This window comes from Coturnix japonica, chromosome 4 (assembly GCF_001577835.2).
Source record: "Coturnix japonica isolate 7356 chromosome 4, Coturnix japonica 2.1, whole genome shotgun sequence".
NCBI classification, from domain to species: domain Eukaryota; kingdom Metazoa; phylum Chordata; class Aves; order Galliformes; family Phasianidae; genus Coturnix; species Coturnix japonica.
Window position 1 is genome coordinate 20082962 of NC_029519.1, and position 19348 is coordinate 20102309.

General features: G+C 33.8%; 1 protein-coding gene across 4 annotated transcripts in view; it reads right to left on the minus strand.

The window, feature by feature from the left end:
• Positions 1 to 19348, minus strand: part of FSTL5 (follistatin like 5) — a 243654-nt gene that overhangs the window by 31402 nt on the left and 192904 nt on the right. For 3 of the 4 annotated variants that reach the window (XM_032444360.1, XM_015860999.2, XM_015861001.2), the window contains 3 exons: positions 16728 to 16889; positions 14327 to 14461; positions 1676 to 1702 (listed from right to left, as the gene is read on the minus strand). In XM_032444360.1, the coding sequence (XP_032300251.1) occupies positions 1676 to 1702; positions 14327 to 14461; positions 16728 to 16889 (324 nt within the window). The remainder of the gene's footprint in view (positions 1 to 1675; positions 1703 to 14326; positions 14462 to 16727; positions 16890 to 19348) is intronic. The other variant, XM_032444359.1, reaches the window with a different exon arrangement.

Genomic DNA, 19348 nt, shown 5'->3' on the forward strand with positions numbered 1-19348 from the left:
TGTGGATCCAATGAAATAATCCCCACACTTGTTATGATCCTAAGCATTTCCTTTAAGCTTCTGTCTGCAAATATCTATATAAATATATAAATATACCTTCATTATAACTAAATGAGCCGCTACTCTTAGGACATCTGATGCAATTTTACAGCCCTTCCTCCCCAGCAAAACAAAACGCTTTCATATTACTGTGCCAGAAGCAACAATAAATTTGAGGAAATTTACCACAATTAGACAAATTTGAATCTACATTTAAAACAGTCTAGCTCTTTATTGGGAAAAAAAAAAATATATATATATATATATATAGTGGCTTTGGATTTGTTTGTATATATGTTAATATACCGATATAATTATGCTTGTGTATTATTGTATTACATCCTAATGTATCTTCAAGTTCCTTTCAGATTTTTTTATGTGCACTACTTTCTGGTTCTGTTCATGATAACTCTTCGATGGATACCTGCCAAATAGGCAGAGAGAATACCACACAATTGGAAACTTGATAATTGCATCTGGTTGTTTATCAGTGGAATTGATTGAAACTGAACACATTGTTTACACTCTGCAAGGCCAACAGAGCAAGAGGGTCATAGCTGAACTCCAGCGTAATCAGGCAACTCTCTGAAGAACTGGTAAAACGGTATCATATATTTAAAAGGCCCTTGTTCATATTTGTAAACACAATGATAAACACCAAAGTTCAGTATACAATTATGCAAAAGAAATAAAATACTTGGAATCTTTCAATTAATTTAAAATATATACTTAAGAAGCACCTAGAAATGTCACTTTTAGCACTAGTTCATAGCAAAGCCTGGGCCACTTACAATATTACCAATATTCACTGAAAATACTTGAAAAATTTCCTATTCCTGAAATACATGAAGTCCTGAATTCAGACTTAAGATCTGGTTGCTTAGAGAAAAGATATGACAGTTCATGACAACACTTACATTTTGATATTTTATCCATGGTGATACAGTTTTCTCAATTTATGTCATGAAAAGATTTCTTATGTAAGATATAATATATATAAGATATATATATTTCTATGTATATCTTATATATCTTATAATATATATATATACACACACACACACACACATATACATACACACACAAGAATTAATACTTATTTTTGTTTTCCATGCTTATTATGCTATTAAGAATTCATACTGTCTATTTATATTTATCCTTTGGTCTATCACAGAACAAATCATAAACCTTCATTCTCCACTTCAATACTCAAAAATCCTTCCTGAATGTATATATATAAAGAATAGCATGCCTTGTTTCATTATGAAACAGCAGAAGCCTTGATTTTAGCAAAAAGTATTTAAAATTTTGATTTGAGAAAGTAAGAATGATTCAGACAAGTAAACCAAGCTCAACAACATATAGTCAGATTTGTTGGAAGATTTATCATAACAGTAAACAAGACTCTACATTTTTAAATCTGATTTTTTAATTTTTTTTTTGTAATCAGTCTTTGAGCAAGTCTCTAACATGTTTGATCAGGTTTTTTTCTCCTCCTTCCTCAAACGGAGAGGCAATTCACAAAGGTACTCCTATATTCAAAGGATTATTTTCAACAACAACAACAAATACACAAGGAACACTAGAAGATCACTTCACTGCAATACAGAAAAATATGAAAAAATTAAATTAGTACCTTGCTCTCTCCACAATATATTTGCAACTGCAGCATGAAAGAGAAAAAAGAGCAGAAAACACAAATGAACAAGAAAAAACCCAAACAAGCACATAAGTGATAAATCACTTCTGAAATAATTAGGATACTTTCACTTCTGAATCACTAAAATCTGCAAATCGATGGAAACAGTGGATTAACATTAAGATGAAATAATTTTTTCTATGTCTCACACTAAAGTAATAAACAACAAAATGATTGAGGTTAAAATGAATCTCTTCCCTTCCCTTCCCATCCTTCCCGCTGCCATGCAAATTAACCTAATTAGCCTTCAATTGTGTGTTTCATAATTCATTATTAAAAAATAAGAAAAAAGACCAAAACAAGGAGTGGAATATGAATATACATGTATTATGCGCATTAATTAAGGGTGATATAATTTTTGTCATTTCCTTTAAGCATAACTGAATTTTGAGATGCATATAAAATGTTCTTCTGTACTGCTGTAGCATATCTATGCCACTGAAGATGACATGGTGTATGATATTTGCCTTAATCTTCAAAAGAACAATTTGAAGGGGGGAAGTGCAGGGGGGAAGGAGGAATACAAGGTAGTATGGAAACTATATGTTTAATACTTGGTTTCCATGAAAATGTGAATTGTATTTTATCAACTTGTTTACAGTGTTCAGATTTTAGACCTTAGAGATCAATGAAAACTAATTATGTTGATTTACTATTCTGTAGTTTTTTCTGCCTGGGGAGAATAAGAAGGATTAAACTGAAAATTTTAAGTCTTTATAGTTCAGCATGAATGACATGGAGCATATTGCTTAAAATCACACACACACGCACACAATGTGTTTTGCAATATAGTAATTTTGAGAAATAAAGAAAGTTTTAAAGGACCAAAATACAACACAGTGAACACTTCACTTAATAGGCTAGAAAAGTGTGATGTTCATTGAAACACATTGTTGCAAAACTAATTAATGCACATTAAAATAAAAAGGTTGGAAAAATTATTGGAAGAGATATTTTAAGAAACAATGTTGGTTGCTTAAGCCTGAAAATGCAAACAAGAACCATAATTACTTCTGATAAACCCCAAATAGTGTGATTTTTCCCAAGCATCTTTTACTGGGTGCTGCTGAAGTCAGGATTGAATCCTTGACAGGCTTTTTGCCTTGTGCAGCACAGCATTTCTCTCACTTTAATGCCCTGCCAGAATAGACAGTTCATCAAATGGATGGAAAAGCCCTTGGAGAGTTTCAGTCTACTTTCTTAAAAGCACATGATTCAAAATCTTGGGTAACAGTTATTATTAGACTTTCTTTTTTTTCCCCCTCCCTCTCCTCTTCTGTTTTTCTATTGACTGATGATTTTGTTTCATTGTCTCAGCAGAACTGCTTTATTATGTGACCCTAGGCATAGTATTGAAACTGTGTCCATCAGATACGCCTTAATATAGTTAAGGTGATGATTATTTTTTAACCTTAGTGCTTCAAGTATACAGATGAGAGATCCCTATATAAGGACAAAGCAGCAATGAAATGAAGAAGTGCTAGAATAGAATTTTTTCACATATCCACCAAAGAGCATATGTACCTCTTTTTCAAAATGCTTAATCTGCTTTCTGTTTCTTATCATTAAATCAGCTTAATTATCTGACTTAATAGTGCTAGGTGTACATTATTTTCAAATGTAATTGTTGCCTTGAGACACTAGCATCCAATAACCTACCAAAGGCGAACATTAATGCAGCATGCCATCTTGTCTCCAGTTCAGGCTGAGTAAGCACCCCTTTACATCATGAGGTAGAATTTCTGTTGGTTTAATTGCTGCTATAGTCAAAACAGGACAACATATTTAAAATGTATTTCTCAGTCACCTACATTTATACTAGTTCTTCTGATTTCAGGCTGTAAATTTCAGAAGATCATAACTTTGAATAAAATATTGACTACATAAGCTAAATAGGTATCCTCAACAAATCCAGCTTCTTCAGATGAAACTTCATGGTGACTAACATAATATCACTAGTATAGCTGCCAGATTTAGATCATTCAGCATACTAAGTCCCAGATGCCTTTTGGAACCCCCAGTCTTATTCCCTGTTTGCCACTGTCTATATTCAGATGACAGATCCTTTTTTTTCCTTGGGAAACTTTTATATATATATACACATACCATTGTTGTTGCTGTTTCTGAAATAAAGCAAATTAATTTATTCCAGGGAAAGCAGGAAGATTTTCTTTAAATTTAGTTTTCTCTTTACAGTGTGAGGTAAGAACCATGTAATTAATGCCATTTGATGTCGTGTAAATTTAGCCATTAACATCTACCTTTTATTGTTGTTTTTTTTTTGTTGTTGTTGTTGTTGTTTTTGTTGTTTTTTTTTTTGTCTTTGTTTTTTTGGTTGTTTTTTTTTTGTTTTTTTTTTTTGTTTTTGTTTTTGTTTTGTTCCTAGAAGTGACATAGGAAAGAAAATAAAATGTAACTGCAACTATTCGGTAATGCAAATTTATATGTATTATGTTTTGAACTAGACGATGAAAAAGCAACAAAGGGGATTTAAAGGGTATTTTAAAAGTCTGACATTTAAAAATAAACAAATTAGCCAGAAGAAAAATGAGATATTTCAGAGTACAATATAAAATTACAAAAGCCTACTTTACCTAATAAAGGTCAAGAATCCTCACTTAGTTCTTAAACTGTACCTATATATATACTTATATTCATGAAAGATCTCGAGCCTTGAGACAAAGACTGCAATGTTGGTCCAAGTACAACCCCTGTAGATGCAAATTATGTTAAGGAACATGTTTTGCTTTCTTTTAGGTTAAACAAAAATCAAGATCTTCAACCACATCCTATACTCAATTATCACACATACTTATAAACTTCAAAATTTACATATCCCCTTAAAACTTTCTCAGTTTAAGACAGAATACCACCACCTGCTCTTGTGCCCTAGTACCCTAATTTATTAAAAGAAACTTATTCAAACAACACATGACTATTAAACATTATTAAGGACATATTTGCAGCCTTACAGAAGACACTGCATTTGAAGACTTTGAGCAGGTGAAAGCTTCTGTGTTGAGCCTTGAGAAGCTCATTTGTTACCAGTAGCAGCTGAAACAGAATATGCTGCAGCACCCTGTGATAGGCACTGGTGGGTGTTATGACAGAGAAGGCTATTTTCTGTCTCCCAGGAGAAGATATCTGGTTTTGTTTGTGAAGCAAGATAAAGGCCAACACAGTGTGTGTGAGAGAGAGGACCTCTCCATAGACAAGTTCTGTACAACTTACTGTGAAGTACATCTGATGCTAGATGAAAGCAGGGTGGCCAGCAATTAAAGGAATATAAGGCATACTATATATCTATATTTACACCACTTTTGAATATATGCATGTGTAAATATATACATATATATATATACAGATATATATTTTTATTCTATCTTATTGATGTAGCAATTTTAATACACCATTTACAGGTCCTTCATATTAGTAATAATATTAATTACTTTTTTTTAATTACTTTTTTTATACTCTAGCATCACTTGCTTCAATGGTAACTACCTAAGAAAATGCTCAATGATCTTTTAACAGTCTAAGAATTTCTTTTGTTTTTTAATTTAAAATTGCCATTCTTTTGTATTTACTTTCTGATCTTCAACTTGACCTTCATTTTTCTACATTACATATTCTGAAACCTAAATAAAAATATTTTCATTGTCACTTAAGCAAGATGGATATCAACTAAGCCTTAACATATGACATATTTCCTAGCATGTTTTACTAAATAAGCAAAGCAGTTCAAAATGACCTTTGGAATGGGGAAAGTCAACATTTTATGTCGTGTATTATACTGATAAGCAGAAAAAAATAAACTCATCTTCCAAAATATGGATTCCAAGTCATTTATTTTTATTCCAGATTTTGTCTCATCCAAACACAAACTTTACATTTAAAATACTCCTGTACCTTTAAATTTTTAAGAAAGTACTTTCAAGATGGAGCATGCTCTGCTTACTTCACCGATTGCCAGTACTAATGGCAGTGACAACAAACCTGCTTAATCCTGGATTCATCATAGGAAGAACTAACCTGTTATATCCCCCTTTATCTTATTCCCTTAATTTACCTTAATTTAGCTGTCTGGTGGCTGAACCACACAAATGTATTCCTATCTTCATTTTTAAAATAATAGTGCTAAAAATGAAGATGAGGTTAAGGCGACCCACCTTTTTTACAGCATGAACTTTCAAGCAGAATGAAAGCATTTGTTAATTATATGCTTTTAAGTTTATTCTTATTCTATGTTTAATTAATATTTGATGGGTTTATAAAGAAAAATGTGAAATGTAAATTAACACTTTTTTTTTTCAGAGTTATCTACTGATTGCATCAACTATTACTAATGTTAATATGTCAATACAAATTCTTTAAAATTCTGTTCTGTTCTCCTGAACATTCATTTAAATTTAATCTCAGATTGGGTGAATATAAGAAACAAACATTTTTATGAATATTAAACTAGCATTTGTCAGTTCAAAGTCACGATGGACACTTTACTTTTGGTCAAATGTGAACTTCAGTCTCAGAGGAGCTTTTTGACATTCAACTGATATAATCTATGTAATTTTAAAATGTTACTCATATAGGACAACATATTTATTTGTTCATATAACTCCATTTTAATACACACTCTTATAGGGGAGGAAATACTCATACCTTTCAATTAATTATATTGTATGGATTTGTATGATTGGCAGGAATCTGCTCCTTGCCTTCAAATGTTAATTTTTCTCTGATTTATTTTCTAACAGAATTCCTTTCTGGTAGCGTATTAACTCAATAGAGACTACAATAGAAGGAAGAAAAAGTGGCTCATGAGCTGAACTTCCACCCCATACTTGCAAGTGTGAAATAAAGTCTTTGTCTATGATGCATTCAACAAGTATAAACTTGTTTAGCACTGCCATAAAATAAAATGCCAGCATAAATTATCTCTGAGAAAATTAGGTAAATAGGTATCATTCAGTATAAGATGTGACAGGAAAATTCTATTAAAGTTGCATAAAGCCTTTCAGAGAGAATTTAGGCCATAAATCACAGTCAAAGGGCTTTTAGTCTCATTCTGAGTTTTAGAAAGTGGAAATGCCTAGTTGCTTATGATGGTTGTAAAACAATAAGACAACAGCATGCACATCACATAAACTCGTTCTAGGTGTTAGAAGAATTACAGTACATAAAAAGGTACTGTGATAAAAGCAGATCTACTTAATGGCATGGCAAAAATATATTATTTTTAAATACTGCACCAAGACATGTTGCACGAGACAATTTTTACACTCCTCTTCATGACTTGGTGAAAGAATTTACAGATCTTGCTTTGCAGTTTAGTGGGGACAATGACAGAGTGGCCTAAATGAATAATACAAGATCCTGTGATTGATGACCAAGAGTAAAACTTCATGAATATTAAAGCATCATCAAGTAATATCAAATTACTGAAAATGCCTTAACAACATTACTTGACAAGCTTTTTTTTATGACAGTTATCCCAAGGTGCATGTGTTTGTGTAAGAAGCCATGCTTTTTACATTACTGTCTCAAAGTTTGCTGAAATGGAGACACGCAGTATCTTATTTTATCTATTATGTGTTGTCGCAACTCTACTGTTTCTTCCATGTATGATACCTTGTTTCATTCAACTTATCCAACATGTTGTATCGTCTATGTATTTTGTAACCTCATCAAGTGATGGGGAAGTCCAGCACATCCGCGCAACACTTGTAACCAAGCAGGAAAAATCCTTTGTAATGATTGCATGAAACATATTGATTCCCCATCCCTCTCCTTTTTTCCTCATGCTTGCTATCTTTTTCTCGCCATCCTGGATCACTAGTGGCCTATTTTTTAAGCAAACTTTGAGTCACGGGGTGGTGTAAGAAGCCATGCTTTTTACATTACTGTCTCAAAGTTTGCTGAAATGGAACAAGTCCGGGAGCTACGAAAGGGAGATAAGATACTGATCAATGGCCCTTGAGTGGTCTTTTTGTGTTGGCCTATCTCAAGGAAGATGGGCATCCCTGAGGACTAATGGCCCTTAAGTGGTCTTTCCTGTTGGCCCATCTCAAGGAAGATTGACAGCTCTGAGGAAGTCACAAGACCCTGACCCGAGCCGTCCCGAAATCTCTGGAAGGCTGGAAAGAAGGATAAAAAGGGCACGGACAAACCACGGTTTAGTTGGGCATCTAGGTATCCGATCTCAGATCCCTCCACCGTTGTCCTACTGCTGCCTATTCTCTCTTCTGGGATTGCTGCTCGAGACTCTGCTCCGAGGGACCTCGCTGCCCGAGACTCTGCTTCTAGAGACCACGGTACTCTGACCGTCTTTTCTGCGATTCACCGATCTGCTGCTTGCAGCCTGCTACTCCGTTGCTGCTCTCCCCTGCCCTGGACCAACGTTAACAACGTGCTACGGGACGCTGCTGCATCCAGGAGGTGACTATTCCCCGCTTTAACGTAATTCTTGCTCTTTTCCACCTTTTTCTATCGCCTACTTTCCCTTCCCCATCACCCTAATTTTGGCATTTGTCACTCTCCCTTCCCCATCCCCTCAATTGTCTATTATTTCCAATAAACTGGTCGGATCAACATTTGAATGCTTCTTCTTCTTAATCTCACGCCGGGCATAACATTATTAAAAGAACCTTTGCCTCACTCCTAAATTGGAGCGAGACAGTTTGTCTCAGTAAAATTGAGAATAAATCTTAAGGAGCAAGCTAAACTATATTTTGGAAGCCAAGATTTTGGAAGACATCAAGATAAATGAAAATAGTCCAACTAACAAAGTAAAAGAAAATGACAAAAAAATTTTTTTTAGCTTTAAAGGGAATAGGATATTTTTATGATCCACAATTCTAGTTTGAAACCATTATGCTAAAATAAAGTGGAGAGGAAATCTAAACCAATCTAATGCACCTGTCAAAGTCAGGGAGAAAGAAAATAAATAAATGGATTTTTAAAATTACTGCAGTTAAAAATATTTTACATTTACATAAGAATTTGATGTGCCTGAATATCACTCTTGGAAACATTCCCTTCCCTTGAATAATCCATTCTGTTTGTTTGTTTGTTTTTTCTCTGTACTGTCATATTTGTATATATTTTTTTCCTTTAGAACACTAGATTAAATTGATGTACTCTATTCCTGTAATGCAATTAATTTGAATTAATCCCAAGTGTAGATAATTTCTTCTCCCTATCTCTTTCCAAGCTCAGGAAATGGTATGCATATTTATACTCCACAGTCATGCATTATATTCCCTATCCAGCTATTACTTTGAAAAAAAATATGAAATACATTCTAATTGTCCAAATAATTCCTAAATACAGCTTAAATACAAAAACAAGCAAGCAGGAAAAACCCAACAGATGGAAGCTGCTATCATTGCAGTTTCTTCCTCCTCTCTTCATGGTTATTGTTGTAATCTGTATCAATAAAAGGGCTGTAACAAACTGCTCATTCCACCTTCTTCAATATTTTATTAAGTTACAATGTCAAATTATCTGTTCTATATTTTCATTCTTCAGTATCCGCAGAGTGTTTCAGTAAGAGTAAGTTGAAAACTTTTATTTGCCTTGTGGCTTCAACAAATTGGGTAGATCCAACCTGCATTTGTGACTACCAAAGTAAAGCACTGGCATAAATCAGCACTGGAGCTGTTGAGAGAATATGTGCATTCTCACTTTAAACTGCTGAATTCAGTTGTATGGTGAAGAAAGCTCTTTGTTAATAGAAGAGTTGAGGGTTCTTTAAACTGCACCTGCATACACTGTAAGCTAGAAAATGAAAAGCCACCTTTATCAGTTAATGCATAGGTGCTTAGTATTAGAATAAAGATTTCACTTACAAAAGGAAAGAAATATTTTTTAAAAATGAAAATTAAGAAGTAGCCTTAGTTACACTTAACTTCTAATTTTCCTAGCAGAAACTGTTCCCATAGCATCATATTTCTTTACACCAATGCAGCAGTAAATGCCTTGGATAGTTATCACAAATTGCTTCTAGAGGTAGAAGAAAACAATCCTGATTCCAGAGCTACTAAGGTTTCAATTGTACTGTTATAAACCAGATTTTAATGTTCTCATGGAAATATTATTCCAAAAATGCTCTTGTCCTATATTTGCATAGAAACAGGATGGTATTTGAAAACAGAAGGTTAATTAAATTCTTTATACCCTACAAAGAACAAGGGAGGGTAAATCGCATATACTCCAAATAAAGAGTTTTTTAAAACTGGTACTAAAATAATTCCTAAATTAGTTTCCAGGAGGTGTTTGGCCTGCTGCTAGGAATTCTGAACAAATTTTGAAGTATATTAAGGTCAAGCAGAACACTACTACATATGCCTATACTGTTATCCTTCCGTTCCTCCCAACTCTCTGAAACATCATGATTCAAGTAGCTAAAGCATAGTTAGACTGGAGTGTATGTCCTAGACAAAAGAATAGATAACAGTCCCACAGAATTCAATTCAGTCAGAAATTAAAGGACGAGAATATAATTACAAGCAAGCTACTATGTTCTAATGGAAACCAGGTCTTGTCAAACAAATATGATTATATTCTCTGATGCAATTACAATTTTAGCAACATAGAAGTTCACATAGATGTAAATCAGGATTTTGCTAAACATCTAATTTGTTACCACACAATTTTCTGATTATATATCAGAGTTAAACAATGGTAGTAATGTACACACTGACTAAATTAAAACTGACAATCTGATTGATCTGAAAAAGTAGATTTTACTGTTAAATTATTAGTAAATGTTAGAGAAAAAAAAATAAAATTGCTATGATGTGTCCAGGGCAATTGTCTATAAGTCTTATCTTAATGATCCTTGTCAAGGACGTGCAAACAAAAATGAAGTCATTTCCCATTAAGTCTATGTACTGCTTCTTACAACAAATAAAGGAGTTCTACAAAGTAGCTTGAATTATTTTGTAAAGTACGTCGCTAAAATAAATTATATTTGGTTACACTCAAATACAAATTTAGACATCCAAAGAAAAGTAATGAAGACTAAATTCTGGAGCAGAGATGGATGGGAAGAAGGACAGTTTGGAAAGTGATGCCTGGGAGTCTTACAGTAGTTACGCATATGAACATTAACTTCTGCTTATACTAAGAAAAAAGTTAGAGAAAGGATGAGTGGATGTAGAATCCAAACATTACAGTGTATGTATCTCTTCATCCATAATGCTAAATAAATTAAAAACTAATCCATTTTGTTTTGCAAACAGCCTTTCCTACTTTTAAGAAAAGTCTACCGAAACCAATTAACATCTAAATGCCAAAAAGACACTCCAAGTCCTATGATAACTTTTTTTCATGAGAAATTTCTACTTTTTGTGTGAGAGAAACATTAATCAATATTTAATGATGGTACAATCACAGGGCAATTACTTAAACAGTTTTTAATTAATTGGTACAAAAAGAAAGAAATAAAAGGAAGGACTGCATTCAAAAGAGAAACTAAACACAGTTCTTCAGTGGTGAAACTGATTGGTTAGCACAGCAAATTACTAAGAGAAACAGGAGACTTCCCATCTCTGCATCTTTAACTCAGGTCTAATTGCACTTCACACAAACAGGTGTGACACACTTCAGGCAAACATAAGGTTAAAAGTGTACTTAGGAGTAACAACTTGCAGTTTAATGTCTTTTTAAATGGAGAAGATTACTTAGATGAAATGATTTTGTTATGAATCCATGAAAAATGTCTCTTCTGAAAAACTGAACTACAGTGGAAAGACACAAGAACAATGAAACCAAAATCAGATTTTAAACTGCTATTTATAAACAAATGTAATTATACCAGAGGCTCCATTCAAAACAGATGAGTTCTCTCAGATGTTTGTAGAGGAGCTTGACAACTGTGAAGACTGTTGTCTTCAGTGAGAATTAGACCAGGTTGGTGACTCCTAGAATGTTTTTACCAGACACATCAATGGTCATTCTGCTATCATCCAGCTCAAACAGACCTTTCTTAGTGGCTTTTACTGCAGTTTAAATGGAATTAAAAAAAAAAATGAAAATAATTTCCAGTCACTAGAGAATTAAAACAGAATAGGTCACACATTTACTATATTTTTAGATGCTTCTGTTGTACAAAAGGGATGTACAGACTAATTTATGATGTATGCTGTATTGTTCTTGTTGACTATAAAATTTGAGAGACATTAAAATACACATTGTGAAAAGCAGTTTAAAGAATCAATGAAGAAGACCAAAGACAAATAGAAGCAATTATTTTCTTTATGAAACAAATTTAAAAATTACTTTAAAAATATTAATATCTAGTGGTAAAATCTGACAGACTGCTTTACACTTTTGTAAAATGCTGTAATGACAATAGTAACAAAATAAAATAAAAGTTTCTAGCTACAGTAAGGCATTTTCACAAAACATTTGCTTTCTGCTTAAGGCCAAGTTTTCACAGGTTAAAATATCATCTTCAAGAGAGAACAAAATCCTAACATTTCTCGGGGAAGAGGAAGGAAGAGCTAAGACCACATGATAAAACACATGCAGACTATCAAGAAGGATAATGAAAGAGTTGAAATTGTACTCCCCTGAAAGGAGGAGGCTTAATGGAACCTAATAGCAGCCACTCAACACCTAAAGAGGTTTGCAAAGCAACACAACCAGACTCTTTGTTACAGGTTCTGCACTGATTGGCATCACTGGAAAAGAAAAACAGGCTTTCAAACACACAGGCCCTTCTCCAGGTTTTATACAGAAACAGAATACCTCAAAGCCCGAAAAATGACTAATGGTAGTATAATTACATGGTATTTATACACTTGGACTTGAGAAATCAACTAACTACTTCTAGAAATGGCAAGAATGTTACAAGAACCAGAAAGGTCTATTCTAAATTATTTCACAATATATACTGTTACGACATGTATCATCCTTTGATTTATCTTACTTTGATCGCATTATAACTTTTTATTTTCCTACTGTCATCACTCTTTCCACAGTACAGTGGTGGTTTGTCCTTAGATTTGCTCAGGTTGGAAAAGGACTTCCCTAGTCCTGCTCACCACACCATTCCTGATACAAGCCAGGATGCCAGTGGCCTCCTTGGCCACCTGGGCACAGCGCTGGCTCATGTTCAGCCAAGCAACAATCAATACCCCCAGGTCCTACACAGTCTTCCAGTCACTCTGCCCCAAGCCTGTAGCGTTGCCTGGGATTGTTGTGACCAAGTGCAGGATCTGGCATTTGGTCTTGTTGAACCTCATCCCATTGGCTTCAGCCCAGCTATCTAGCCTGTCCAGATCCCTCTGTAGAGCCTCAACAACAACAAGGAAAAAACAAACAAACAAACAAACAAACAAACAAAAAAAACACCAAAAAACATGGTCAAACAAGTCTTAAGCAACCATAAACAAATCCTCATTTGTCAAGGTAATTTGTAATTTGGCAACATACACAACCCATTTCACAGACTGTAGAAGGCAAATGAAGGTGACTGAGCCACTTCATATCACCAGATCATTAGAAATTAAACATGACTGGACAACTTATTTACGCTCAGCTGTCTTCTCAGAACTTTCTGAGCAGTCATTTTTGTGACACTTAAAAACAACTGTTAAGAATCTTGAAACAACAGTTATAATTAGAATTCTAAATCATCTAAATAAAGATTTTAACACTGTAGCTATAAAACTTCCCTCCATGAAGGATTTCCTCAAAGCATTTAAAGTTTAATAAGGTTCTGGAACTGAACAAATGGAATCAAACTCAGCATCTTAGGAAGGGAAGTGTCAGATTTGAAGTGCTACTAATCCTGCCTGCAGTATATTCTGTTGAGTACTTATCACTGTTGAATTATTTTTATTATATGTATTTCCAGAAAATCTGTGCTACTGATGAAAATAACTGTTTGAAAAACAAAGTCAAAAGCACAAGAACTCAGGAATGAAGATCTATGAGTTGAGGGTTATGGAGGGAAGAGAATATGTAGACAGGCAAAGAACAGGTAAAATGGGTTTATAAGTGCTGCTACCATCACATGAAGAATAAAGAAAAACAGTTTACATTTGTAGGCGAGTTTTCCATGGCACAGTGAACTCCTGACTTCATAAGCAAATGCAGTCAACTGCTGCTTCACATTTCTGGAGAGCCACAGTTAAAAGTGCACAAAACAGAATGGGCAAAGAGGAACTGATCTGGACCTGACTTAGACCTGCTAAGTACTCTCAGCAGTAGAGACCAAGTCCAGCAACAGCAAGATATCATGAAGGCAGTCTGACTCTTGATACATGTCAAGAACACAGACACATTTTTCCTTCTTCCTGTTTATTTTTTTTTTAATTCCCCCTTGAAACCACTGTTTTTCCTAATTTAGACATCTTTTCCTTCACATACAACAAACATATCATGAAGAAACCACTCAAAATGAAACAGCAATTAAAAGAAAATATGTCAATTCACAAAAGGATTAAAAGATTTAATTTCATTTCTAAATAAGGTTCACACTCTTCCTGTTAGGTATTATTTAAATATTTTTTAATACTAATTTCATGTTCAAGTAAGGGCTGCTTGTTTTTTGCTTTTTTTACTTCCCATAGTACTTACGGGTCTTTCGAGCAGAATCTTCAACAAAAAGAGAAGAAATGTCTTCATCCACTCCTGCATCATTCTTTGCAATACAAGTATATGCTCCTGTATCTTCATAGCGCACATTACTAATGTGTACCTCACTGCCATTTGCTGAAATGAGAGAAAAATTTCAACATACAGGCATGCTAAAATGCTTTCAGATTAAATACTCTAAAGGCCTTCTCTATTCATGCTAATTAAAATGTTTTCATTCCTGACTTCATGATTTGCATACGTGCCAAACTAATCAAAAGGTATTCAACTGGCCAGTAAACTGCATGTATTATTATTATTCTTATAGATATGTGTAATAGCTCAGTTGACTTTGCAGTTTGGAGTTATTTGGAGATATTTATCTATCGGATATTTTGTATAGATTTAAGAGACTATGGTCATATTTAAAATCAGTTATGTTTTCATTAGGTTGTTTTTTTATCACTTAACACTCTATTAAAAGCTTTACAAACAATAATGCAGGTTTCCATGGAATATATTGAACTACATTTTCAAGATAAATAATACATAATTGTTTCTAGCAACCAGAAGCCCCTATGATTGCTTTCTTGTGACTGAAGTATAATGGGAAAAACATACGTACTTTGGAATTTTATACTCACATAAGCATAGGAATCTATGGGAAACTACCCTCTAAAATAATTTCAGGAGTATTTCCAGACAAATCTTGGACAAAGTAAACACAAAGGAGTTTTGCACGTGCAAAATAAGCATTAGCACACAAATCAGGGGTTGAGCACCAGCTCGACTAGGAATATCAGCAGAATCCAAATTTCTCAAGCAAAGGTTTTCTTAAATATTGTCATGTGAATAATGCTGTGAACAATGACTCACTTCATTGTAAGTGTAGCATACTTATTCACCTGTAAGATTTCTAAAACAACTTTCTAGAGATTCTATAATATGGTCTGGGAGGACACTAGGTCATGGTAAAACCCTCCTTCTGGTCCTATGTCTAATACATAGACGGTTTATTTAACTCTGGGACAGGAAAAGCTCAGAGAAACTATAAAACTTTATTTTGTATGAGTAAATCCAGGAAAACTGAATTAAATTGTGCTTTGCTGGTTTGTTGGTTTAGAGAAGAAACATTCTAATTAATTCATCATAACTGTGTAATATAGAGGCGAGGGAAGAAAAAACAAACAACAACAACAACAACAAAACAAACACAACCTTTCCACTCAGATCCCTAAAAGGGAAATCAACAGAATGGTTCCATGTAAGATGAGACCTAAAGGAGGAGTCCAGAACATTCTACTCAATAGTGGAAAGTCTTTCTTTTAAGGAAATTGTTCACATGTACTCATAACAGTGAACTGTGAAAGCAAAGAAGCCTTCATCACCTGTAGAGAAGACACTACAGAAGCAGTTGCCAACTATCTGTCCCACTCTACCACACTGCAGCCTCATTTCCATCCTGGCTTTTTTTTTTTGCAGAACGAGATGAGATTTTGAAGATAATGCTGATAACATGAGATTTTTTCTTCCACAGCTGATCAAAGTTCACCAGGACTACAGATGACTGCCATTCTGGACAGTTTCACTGAAATCCACAAGCCCTAAAGATGATAAAGACTGGCCTTGACCACTGTAAAAAGCTAGATTTCCCCTCAGTTGTGTAGGTTTTTGTGTTGCTTGGTCGTTTTTGATTTATTGTGGTTTTCTTTTTTTTTTTTATTTTTTTTTTTATTTTATTGTTATGGATTACCTTTGCATGACCTTTGAGGTCTACCGAGACTGCTCATACAAGAGCAAATCTACTTCATATATCTCTCCTTCTATCCTTTCAGCCATCAGTTCTCTAATTCCCACTGAGATTCTTGCCAGTCAAAAAAAGCTCTGTTTTCAACTGAGACACAGTGAAAACAAAATTTAGTCCATGCTCCATTATACATTTAAATCTGGGCTCATGAAAAATAATTAGATTACAATCAGTGCATAGTTATGAGTAAAATACATTTTTGTGAATGAAATATTCACAAAAACGTTGCTTCCTAATTTAAATAGAAATTTTGAATACATATTGAATGGTTTTAATGTACTTGCTGTGACAAATTTTAATACCACAATTAGAACTGGGTTTGGGGCTGTTTCTTGTACTCAGAATCTATGTAACTTTTAACTGAAAGAAGTTACTGGAATTTACTAGTGAGTCTGTTGTAACATAAACCTCTTATTTTGATGAAGGGAAAGCAGAGTACATGTATGCCTTAGGAAGAAATTTCAAGATATTATCTAGAATGTTTTAACTTAGACTTCAACCCTTGTTTAAAACTAGGTGAAAAGAATACCAAGTAGAGAAATGACACTCTCATAAAGCTTTTGCGATCTGTAGAAAACAATAAATGTGCCCATTTACCTTGAAGTGTTAGCTGTTTAGACAGCTTTGGGGTGATATCAATTCCATTCTTCAGCCAGCCAAGTTGGGGGTTAGGAATACCTTCAGCATGGCATCGAAGACTAGCTGTAACTCCTGGCTCCCTCGCCTGACTCTCCGGGTACACTCGGATAACTGGTGGAACTGAAGTTAGAAAACAATTATAATTTTGAATGAAAATGAAGATAAAGCATTATCTAATTCTAAAGACACCTGCAGCTATATGCGATGACAGTGAAAAATGCAGATGTGGCATTAGTCATATATTCACTCACATTCAACACTGAACTCTGTCACAGTAAATTTATGAAGCAGAAAATGATCTGTGAGAAAAATCCCTTTTCACTGACTGTGTCAGAGAAAAACCTGAATTCGGTATTTGGGAGTTGAGTAATAAGATGTTTTCCCTCAAATTTCTTTAGAAAATATGAAAAATTTAGATCCAGTAAGGAGTGTTTTATGTACACCTTTTATTTAACACTTTCAAACCTATCTTTATACTCTCTCTGAAACACCTAACAGTAACCTATCTTTCTTGTAAAACACAAATAACCATGTTTATGATACCTAGCAATACTTTTAGCTTATATTTAATTACAACAACAATTCATGTGAAAATTCCAAGTCTAATATAATAGGTATTAAGACTGGAAACTTTTATGCTTTCAGAAAACTTCCAGCTCACTTAATAAAATGTATGGCACTGCATTTGATATATGCTACAGGACCGCAGGAACTTCTAGATCTGAACTGGAGCTTCCTATTTTTCTTTTTACTCTATTTAATACAACACTCCTAGAGTGAAAGATTGTTTATTTGAAATTTACACGCACAAAAAAGGTAAATATACTATGTCATACAGATTACTTGGAATTGCACCCCTCATTAGGCAGATGAGCAAAACGATAAATTATTAACGATGAGTAGAACAGTATATGTAGCCATTTGGGAGATAAATTAATTCATAATGTACGTGCTTTATACAGTAACTAGATAACTGACTTTTTACCATAGAGCATCTCACATATCTGAATCTGAGGCTTAATCAGATCAGCTAATAGCATTTAAGCGCTGATGATAAAGCATTTGGTTTGAATGGTTTATTTTCTAGCTCTAGAGGAGTAGAGCTCAGACTAGACTTCTGACCTTCATTACCAGTAAAATGTAAAAACATTTGACATCACTTTTAGAAGGATTGGAAACTTGCTGCAATGCATACTTACCAACAGAAAAAACCTGCTGCACAGTGCATCAGTACTGGAGTATGACCTCAAAGAGGACAAACTCGTATTGGCAAACATCAGTTAAGATTTAGGAGTATTGCTGTGTGGAATTTTTATATGACTAATTGGTGATATTGTCTTTAGTTACACACAGAGAAAACTATCTTGAAATTCTTTCAAAACAAACAAAAACCAAACAAATAAAAGAGCAACTACTTTTAATGAATGTTAAAGAAGTATGTTTTCTATTATCTAAAGATTTGTTTAATGCAGCTCTAAAAACATGGAATACTTAGCTGGTGTCAAAAAACACAGCTGGATAGAGGATGAAATATCAGTTGATAATGAAAGAAGATAACAAGATCAAAAATTAACTGTGTCTATTTTGGCAAGAGATTAAATATTTTCAAATGCTATCCAACTGTTTACAAGAAATGTCCCAGCATGCTGTCCTATTAGAGCATAGAAATGCTTCAGATTTCTAGACTGCAAGAAATACCCATATGTACAGCGTCTCAATTAAGACATAAAACTCAGAAGGTTTTAGGGATATTTTAAACCCAATTAGAGATGAGATAATAATACATATGGAAAATTACAGATAACTCCACAAAAGCAGGTACAAAAAATATATTAAAAACATGGAAGAAAATAAAAATCTGAAAGCTATGGCTGCTAATATAAGGCAAATCATTTTTCTGTTGCAATTTCATTCTTCACAGATTTTTAGAAAATATTAAAGCCACAATAAAATGAGACCAAAATAAAGAAATAAATCTACAACCTCCATCACTGTGGTTATAGTGGCTAAATCAACAACTCAAAGGCCCAAATATGTGAGGCTGAAGATGTACTTAAGTGAAAACAGATCTGAATTTTTTTATTGTCCTGTTTTTCTGGAGTAGGTTTTGTTCCCTTTCCAGACAGAAAGATACTTCTAGGACAGGGGAGAATTCATTTCTTACTGTCGTTTCCCTCTATTTGCTGCCATTTTCTAGTTTTCCCAGCAAATTTGGGAATAACAGGTTATCTATGAAGCAAAGAAGGTTTTTAATATTTGTTTTGCAATTAATTTTTTTGTATTTCCTATTACCCTAGAGTCTACCACTAATATGTGAAACTGAGGCAATTGAAACATTGTGTTTCAGGGTATTATAGGCACAGTCTAAAAAAAATTAACTTGATTTGACAAGGGTGATATAAACTCATTGGGCTCATTTCAGTCACATTTTCTTTATGTAACTGAGCATATGTACTTACAAAAGAACATTTTAAGTTTACAAATAATTTAATTGTTCGTGTTGACTTTCCAAGGAGTATATTATAATATCTTAGCATAAAGAAGCTTCCTTTATAAGGTAGATGCCCTCAGGTTAGAAA